The sequence below is a fragment of the Camellia sinensis genome, chromosome 1 (genome assembly GCF_055761805.1).
Source record: "Camellia sinensis isolate YWXY chromosome 1, ASM5576180v1, whole genome shotgun sequence".
Lineage (NCBI taxonomy): Eukaryota > Viridiplantae > Streptophyta > Magnoliopsida > Ericales > Theaceae > Camellia > Camellia sinensis.
Genome location: NC_138961.1, coordinates 96761234 through 96770647, shown reverse-complemented (window position 1 = coordinate 96770647; position 9414 = coordinate 96761234). Strand labels below are relative to the sequence as shown.

At 34.3% G+C, this 9414-nt stretch overlaps 1 protein-coding gene across 2 annotated transcripts in view; it reads left to right on the top strand.

Annotated features, from left to right (window-relative positions):
• The first annotated feature begins 2001 nt into the window (after window positions 1-2001).
• The window catches only part of LOC114268301 (zinc finger CCCH domain-containing protein 48), a 29396-nt gene continuing 21983 nt past the window's right edge, over window positions 2002-9414 (top strand). Inside the window, exons 1-7 of one of the 2 annotated variants that reach the window (XM_028209435.2) lie at window positions 2002-2901; window positions 3124-3219; window positions 3758-3847; window positions 3989-4090; window positions 4364-4510; window positions 5199-5318; window positions 5408-5467. In XM_028209435.2, the coding sequence (XP_028065236.2) occupies window positions 2491-2901; window positions 3124-3219; window positions 3758-3847; window positions 3989-4090; window positions 4364-4510; window positions 5199-5318; window positions 5408-5467 (1026 nt within the window). In that variant the 5' untranslated portion in view covers window positions 2002-2490. The remainder of the gene's footprint in view (window positions 2902-3123; window positions 3220-3757; window positions 3848-3988; window positions 4091-4363; window positions 4511-5198; window positions 5319-5407; window positions 5468-9414) is intronic. The other variant, XR_014336811.1, reaches the window with a different exon arrangement.

Here is a 9414-nt window from a genome sequence, read left to right as displayed (position 1 = left end):
ACACACCATCCGCGTGAACCTCACTTCCTTGAGTTGAGGCATATTTCTGCAAGTTTTGTATAATATTACAAATTTGAAATAGCATTATAAAGACAAATTTGCTATTTCAAACAACAAATTTAGTAGGTGTTTGGCATCTCCTAAAAAAGTCAAAAAGTCACTAAAAAAAGTAAAAAAGTTAACACTATTCACATACACCATTTGACATTTTTGGTGAAAAAAAAAAATTGTGTAGCACAGTGCACTGCACGGGACCTAAACAATATTTTAATACCATCACAGTGTAGCACAGTACACTGCACGGAACCCAAACAATATTTTAATACCATCACAGTGCAAGACAATGCACTGTACGAAACCCTGCACAGTGCAGCACAGTGCATGAAGGTAATTTTGCTAGTTGATACAATATTTTAATACATATTTTTTCGTAAAAAGTCAAAAAGTTATCCTAAGCATACATATTTTTTTCTCTATTTTTTTAGCCAAAAAGTTAAAAAGTGCACTTATATAATTTATCCCAAACAACCCCTTAGTATGTAATTTACAAATTTGGAATATAAAATGAAAAAACAAAACTTTTACTTCATTCGGAAGTGCAATGTCAAAAAAACTACAACTGTTCGAATGTAGGTGTTCGAATTTATTTTCATGGTTCGGAAGTTGCATATCGAATATTTTGAATACAACTTTCGAAATTAACTAATTAATTCGATAATAGACTATCGAATAGATTAATACATTTCGATCCTGGTTTTTCGGAAAGACGCTCGAAAAAAAGAAGTTACGATTTTTACATAGCAAAACTCACATTTCCTATTCATCGAAAAAAAATTCACATTTCTTTGGCTATCTATCTCATAAACAGTTATTTGCTTTTGAAAATTTGAATTTTCAAAAGGGAAATCTTCCATAACAATGATGAATGAGGATAAAGTTTAGTGTGTAAACTAATGAAAAGCAAAGAATGAAGAATGTGAGTGTTTAGGTCAAGTTTGACATCTACTAAATAATACAAAAAGTCAAAAAGTCATTATCCTATTTAAGTCACATCATCTTATTTAAATCACATCACCTCTCTAACACATCACATCAAAACCAACCCAAACCCAACCCAAACCCAACCCATATAAGTCAATAAGTCAAAAAGTGCACTTTTTTAGAACATCCCAAACCAACCCTTAGTGTGTAAACTAATGAATGAAAGTTAACAATAACGGGTTTGAAAGAATGATGATGGAGTGTGGAGGTTTAGCAAATTGAGTGTGGAAGAAGGGAGTGTGTGACCATGGAGTGTGGAGTTTCAACGTGTAGTGTGAGATGTGTATTGAGAACTTCTGTGTTTATTTAAATTGTGTGTGAATATCCATAGTAGCAATTTTATTTAAGAATAAAATTATAATAAAAATAAGGCTAAGTTTGGGAAGACTAAATAAGTGCACTTTTTGTCTTTTTGAACTAAAAAATTGAGATTGAAAATATGGATGTTTGGGTTAACTTTTTGACTTTTTATGGAAAAATGTGTAATAAAAAATTGTAAAAATTGGTTTGTAGAGGAAAATTTGAATTGGGAGTTGTGCAGCCGTAATTGTTGACTTTTGGTGAATAGTGTTAACTTTTTAACTTTTTGAGTAACTTTTTGGCTTTTTGACTTATTTGGGACTTCCCAAACTTAGCCTAAGTTTATTTGTTTGTACGGGGAGGAGTGTGTGTGAAAATAGAAGCTATAACACTGTTGGGTAATAAAAATTTAAATTTGAATTTATACATCAAGGGTTGGTTTGGGATATCCTAAAAAAGTACACTTTTTAACTTATTGGTGGGTTTGGGTTGGGTTTGGGTTGGGTTTGATGTGATGTGTTAGAGAGGTGATGTGATTTAAATAAGATGATGTGACTTAAATAAGATAGTGACTTTTTGACTTTTTGACTTATTTAGTACATGCCAAACTAGCCCCAAGTGTCCTTTTATTAATAATTTCTTAAAAAAATAAAAAAAATCGAAAACGTATGCAAACATCAATATATCATGAAAAATCATGAAAATATTTAAAACGGGTAGCAAGGGCTAACACGAAAATATTTTCATCGTAAATTGTACGCATCTGATCCAATAAAGAAAAAAAATAAAAAATAAAAAATAAAAATAAAATCGCAGCCCTCGTGTAGTAATTTATTTCTTCAGTTCTTCTTCCCCAACGAGAGAGATATACACTGCAACAAAAATTAGGGTTTCTGATTCAGCGTATCAAAACCCTAACCCCCAAATCACCCGCAATCTTCAATCGCTCTCTCTCTCTCTCGCTTCTCGCGTACAATCAGCTATTGATCTGAATTACTTATTGTGATGATCACATCAGATTTACACGATATTTTAATCACTCGCACACTCTAGTTTCGACTCTGCGCACCACTGTCCAATTCTTCCCAATCAAACACTCGAAGAATCGAGTGATCTTTATACACACATCAAATATAGAGTCAATAAATTATGGACGTTGAAGGGAATAAGCGCGTATTCCAGCGGCTCGGACCTTCGAATGATAACAGAAATCAGAAGATTTGTTATCATTGGCGGGCGGGAAAGTGCGATCGATTCCCATGCCCATACTTGCACAGAGAGTTACCGCGGCCGCAAAATGGCACGGCATCGTCGAAACGGCCTCATGGCTTCGCTGATGATCAGCCAATGGTCCGTCGAAATCCCAATAATTTTGGTAATTCTTCAAGTTGGGGACGAGCTCATGGTGGTGGTGTTGCCGGTAAGATTGTCAAAACTGAAAAAGTTTGTAATTACTGGGTCCAAGGGAGTTGTAGTTATGGGGATAAATGTAGATACTTGCATTCGTGGTGTACCGGCGATTGCTTTTCACTATTGACCCAGCTTGAGGGACACCAGAAGGTAACCATGAACTTATTCATACATATATATGATCAAATTAGTGTTAATTTTTTGAGTTTGAGTCTATTTTGGGCTTTCTATCTGTTAAATTATTAGGTACTTGTTTAGTTTATCTGTGTTATGTTTATTAGGTTTGTTAACCTTCAAAAAGATTATGTTTTTCTGATTTATTTTGGTTGATTTTTGGTCTTCTTAGTGGTTGAATACTCTTTCTTTCAATAGGTTGTTACCGGGATCACTATGCCATCTGGATCAGATAAGCTTTATACAGGGAGCAAGGACGAGACTGTGAGGGTTTGGGACTGCCAATCTGGGCAGGTTTTTTTATTATCTTAATCTCCTGTATTTATTTTGTGAATTAGTTCCTCTCTCTCTCTTTCTCTTTTTTAATCTAGAAAACCTCCTCTGCATATTCAAAATATTTGGATAAAGAAACAACCAAGACCTCTACTTGGTAGTTTGTACAATGCTGTTTGGATGTCCCTTTATACATTGTTTTCTGTATTTGAAGCAAATGAATAGAAACACTGGCCTTGTCGGAAAAGGTTGAAAACATTCGCTGATAAAGCAAGCAAAAAAATAAAAGATTTTGTTAAGAAGCCTAAAAGTGTTGTACGTATGTATGAAAGTGCGTGTAATAAAGAATGTATAATATTTTTGAACATTCTTAACCGTGCCTAAGGGCATACCTTTACAACACTCAAACTGGAATCAAGAACGCATTACTCTACCCAATCATCCTAAATTAGAAGACCATAAAATTTCATTTTATTTTGTTTTCCTTAGTTTTCTTGTCAACCTGATGGGGGGCACTGGAATTCATGCAAACTATGCGGTATGTCTGTGTTTTCTGCAGTGCGCAGGGGTGATTAATTTGGGTGGTGAAGTAGGTTGCATGCTCAGTGAAGGCCCATGGGTATTTGTTGGTATACCAAATGTTGTCAAGGTAAGGTGGGCGGCATATTTTACACCCTGTTGATAATAGTTGTAGTTCACTAGTTCATTGTTTTCGTTCTTTTTCACATTTTTCTTAGTTGTGTGAGTGTAATATTATTTTACCTACTTGGGTCTGATGGTGATACTGCAGGCATGGAATATCCAAACGGCTACTGACCTGAGTCTTACTGGACCTATTGGACAAGTCTATGCCCTGGTTGTGGGAAATGATTTGCTCTTTGCGGGCACACAGGTAAACCTTTTGACTATGATTGTGTTGTGGAGCATTATCCTATTAACTAAAATGTTTTATTCTCATAGTCTACCTTACCATGTTGGGGCTTTCAGTATTTCACAAGTTGGCGCTGCATCTCCATGTAGGCTTTGTTGGAATCAAAATTTTGGCTGTGTAACTTGGAACCTGCTTAGGAAAGCCCTTGCATGGTTGTTCTAGCTTTGGCTTCTCCTTCCTCTCTCTTTGGTATTAACATATTTCATTTGGTAAAACGATAAATTTCTGTTGCAGGATGGCACAATATTGGCATGGAGATTTAATGCAGCTGCTAACACCTTTGAACCAGCTGCAACCCTTAAGAGTCACAATCTTGCTGTTGTCACATTAGTTGTTGGAGCTAATATGCTATACTCTGGTTCCATGGATCATTCTATAAGAGTAAGTCAGCTGTAGTGAGATATGCATCATGCATCATTTATTTCTAATTCTTTAAGCAGTGCTTAGTGTTAGGATTAGTCCACTCATGTGATCACGGTGGGTCCCTTATAGTTGTTAGGTTGGTTTATACATGTATTTGAGTTAGGATAATAGAGTTCGGAATCTACTAGGAAACCTAATATATGTAGGATTTGGTTACCTTTTCTTGGGTAAGTGATTTGGTTACCTAATTTTATGGAACTAGGATTCTTATGCGTAGACTATTATAAATAGTTATGTGGACTATAGGGTTTCTTTGAGAGAGATCGTGTGATTGGTGAGGGAAAAAATAGAGATGCAAGGGGTGAGAGAAAAAATACCGTGGGCACGGGGTGAGTAAGGGCTCAATTACCCTTGAGCATGAGATTCGGGTAGTGGTGTGAGTTTTTGAGTATTTTAGTCATCTCACATGTATTCTTTATTTTATTCATATTGGAAGCTCTCTCTCTCGTGGATGTAGGAAATGTGAGCCGAACCACATAAATCTATATGATTAATTTTTCTCTTTGGTGTGTGCGTGAATGTGCTTCCGTTTGCATTGGCGGGATATGGCATATATCCCAACACTTAGAACTTATGTCATTCTATTATTAACTTGAGCTCTGTCATTTCTTACCATTTTCTTTTGCCTTGCTTATCTTGCTTTCAGTTATGGAGCCTTGAAACTTTGCAATGTGTACAGACGCTGTCAGAACATACTTCTGTAGTGATGTCTGTTCTTTGCTGGGATCAGTTTCTTTTATCATGTTCCTTGGATAAAACAATAAAGGTTTGTGTTTTTCCTCCTTGTCGGTTATGACATTCATTCGCCTAGTGAGATTGAGACATTAGTTGATTTGGTTTTTCCTGGTTTTGTAGGTGTGGGCAGCTACTGAAAGTGGAAACCTGGAAGTGACATACACTCACAATGAAGAACATGTATGTTTCCACAAAATATGTCCCTAGTCTTTTTTGTTGTGTACATTTGTCCATATTGAATTTTAAGTTTTTAGTACGGTAACTAGTCAGCTTAATCTAATAGAAAAATTGGGTCTTTATCCTGTCTAAGAAAAATAGGAGCCTAAGAAGTACGGACACTTCTAAGAAGGTAACTTGTCCATGTCGGACATTTCCCAACGTGTGCCGGACTCTTAGCCCAATGTATACTATAATTTTAATATTTTTTTTATTATACCAGGACACTTGGGGGACACACTTATCAATTGCTGAAAAATTAGAGCCTAAGAAGTTTGGGCACTTCTAAGAAGATAGCGTGTCCATGTTGGACATTTCATAACATGTGTTGAACTCTCATCCTAATCTGTCCAATTATTTTTAATTATTTTTTATTTATTATACTAGGGCACTTGCAGGACACACTTGTCAATCGCTTAGACACACATGAAATGAATTAATTAAATGTGTGAACAAAAGATCTAAGAATACAAAGATAAAAGAAAAATAATGTAAATTTATAGAAATTAGTTGTGTTATATACATATATTTTATCTTTGAATGCTATATTCATATATATGACATATAATAAAAATATAGTCTGTGTATGCCCCCTACTGTTGTGTCTTGCATTTTTTTGAAATTGCTGAATCGACTTGTCCATATCGTGTCGCATACCCTATCCATGCTTCTTAGGATGGAGCAAGGACTATCATAATAGTTTTAGAGCATTGCTATTCAAGTCCAAAAATTAGACCCACTTTTCAAGCCCAATGACGTGGCAATCAATTAGGATATCTAAGGCAATACACTCTCTTATATCTTTTCTAATTATCAACCAATCATATCACTTACATATCATTGGATCTAGAAAATGGGTCTAGAATGTGGACTTGTATATAATTTCCCATAGTTTTATGGATTCTTTCACATTTTTGTTTGTGTTGTTGGTTATGCCCATGTGGAGACAAGACTTAGTCATATCATAATATCCCTAACTTCTGTGCTTTTGGTGCTGGGTCCATATTTTTTTATACGATTAGCCAAAATTTGGATTTTTAGGAGTTAGAAGTTTCATGGTTATCTTCCATTTTGACAAAATGTGGGTTAAGATTACTTACAAAAGAAAAAGAATGTGGCCCAAGGATGTAAAAAGAATTTGATTGATTAAAATTGTTTTGTTGAATTCCTTGCTATAAAATTGTCCCTTAAGTCCACAAACGCGTTGTAGTTAGTTTTTGTCGTTTTGTGTGTGTTTGTGGGTTTGTGTGCGCTGATCAGTTGTAGTTTTAAAGCCATCAGTTTAAATCTATCAGCTAGTAGTAAATAATTTGATGCTTGAAATATCGCCCATATATCCTGCTACATTTGTGAAATTGTTAGAAGGATATGATACTGTTAGCTGGTTTAGGCACTCATGTTGGTGTGGTTTTGTGGTCAGAGCTCAGTTGTCTTTGGACGTGGGGACATCTCTGTGTTATTGAAGTTTATTTTATTCTCTGAGGGCTAGAAAACAATGGAGTGTACTATAATTGTTCTTTATGTATAAATTTCAGTAAAAAAAGTAGAGTTGCAGTGAACCTTAGTATATGTTAGATGGATGGGTGTGGGTGTGGGTGTGGGTGTGGGTGTGGGGTCTAAGTGTTAGATTGGTCAATCCCTAGAAAAAGAGGTTAAGGGGACTTTGCTAAAAAGTGTCCAAAAATTAGAAATGGATATGACACATGGCACATGAAATATATATATATATATATATATATTTGATTGGCAAAATATAATTTTATTAACTTGCAATAAACAAGATACATTGAGATAATAATGTCTAAGAAAGGAATCTCACGATAAGGAAACTTGATTCTTAACCCAAAAAATGTCGTGTTAAGTTGAGAGCATCTTTTGTACTTGTGGTAATTGACATAAACCTCAAAACTTTATAATATATGCATCAACATCAGTATGATTACTAAGATAGTTAAAAGTTTAAAACAAAGACAATTAACCACAAAAAGTTTATTGTGAACCCGATTAGTCCTCCCACAATTCACACGGTCACGATTTTACGTGCACAATTCCTTATCAACATCAGTTTAGGCTATATTTGATGAAATAAATGAATCATTGTGTATTAATTAAGCAGAAGACAAAAGAAGGTTATGGATGCTTGGTCAATTAAATTATCTATGACTTTGAACCACACCTATTCTATGATTGCAACCTATTGTAAATTTTGATGAGTCATAAATATTATCTTAGAAATAGCTTTAACTTTAAATAGATTATCCATTTCAGATTTACATAGATCAACTCCATACAAGTGGAGTGATCATTTCTACAAAATATGTACTTTATATGAACAATATCATCATAGCAAAAGTCTAAAGGTTAAGTTTCTTCAATCACATGGGTAAATTACATTTAACACCCCTGCACTTTTGCCGTAATCTTACTTTGATCCATTTACTTTCAATTGTGACGGTCAACCCCTTATACTTTAAGTTGAGTTGCAAATTCATTCTTTCATTGATCTACCATTAATGAGGTTGACGAAAATTAAAAGTGAATAGAGCAAAGTGAGATTTTAATTTTTGTGAGATTTTAATTTTTAATGAAAAGTGTAAGGACTAAAGTGAGATTTTGATGAAAGTGCATGACAAGTTCCATCAACTTTATTGACGGTAGATGGATGCAAGGGTGACATTGCAACTTGACTTAAAGTGTTAGATATTGACTATCACAATTGAAAGTGAAGGGACCAAAGTGAGATTATAGTGAAAGTGTATGTGTCTTAAGTGTAATTAACCCGAGTGTTTGTAGCTTGTCCAGGTCAATGTCATAACCTTCTTATACAAGGTTTTCACCATCAGGTTGAACTTCCATTGTAGCTTCTCTTTGAAAATCTGATTCATCATCAAATGTTACAAGCTCTAGTTCAGGTTTATTGATGGAAAGTTCGGCAAGCTCGATGAGAGACCCATCAGTGTCAAACTTATCTCTACTTATGACCATTCAAAAGTCAATCTCATTAGCAAACTGTAAACAAGTTTGGTAATGTTTACAATTTATTAGTTTTGTTTACGGAATACATCAAACATATTTATGTTTATTTATTTATTAATTTTTATTTATAAAAATGGAAACAAAAAACACATTTGGTACATGTGTTTCAAAAACTTGTTTTGAAAACAAGTGAGAGGGTGGCCAATGAGAGGTGGTGTTGGTCAAATCATGTAATTTTGTAGTGAAAATAGTTTGTGGAAAGCATGCTAAAGGAGGTGTTGAGAAATGATGTGCAAAGTTAGTTGCAAGCTATGATAAAGGAGGTGTTGAGATAGCTAGATGGATGACGTAATTTACAGACACATGTTTTGAATTTGGGTTTCATTTCTCCTGCCCCAAGGAGCATGGACACGGACACGGACACTTGACATGGACCAATGTTGGTAAGTACGTAGTTACACCGGAAGCGAAAATTTTAAAAAAAATTTAGAACATGACTTGGGGGAATACACAAAATATATAGGGCTTGTTTGGTTTGTTTTTCAGAAAAATTTTTGGGAAAAATTCTCTACAAACAAATTTTTAAGAGTAATCAAACCAAACAAATTTTTTCAAAAAAAATCTCAAAATTTTGTTTGGTTACCTACTTTTCAAAATCACTCTCTCTCTCATACACATCAAATCAATCACTTTTTTTAAAACTCTCTCCCCAAAACAATTTTTCAAAACCATTTCTGAAAAAAGGCAAACCAAACAAGTTTTCGTACTTTTTACCTCAAAAACTACTCTACAAACACAAACCAAACACAACCATAGTTTATATATGTGTTATGTCAATGTCATATATAAAGATAAACAATTATTAGGTCAACTGTTTAAACTTAATGCATCTCTAATACATTTTGAAGACATTTTAAAAAACCCACATGCATTGT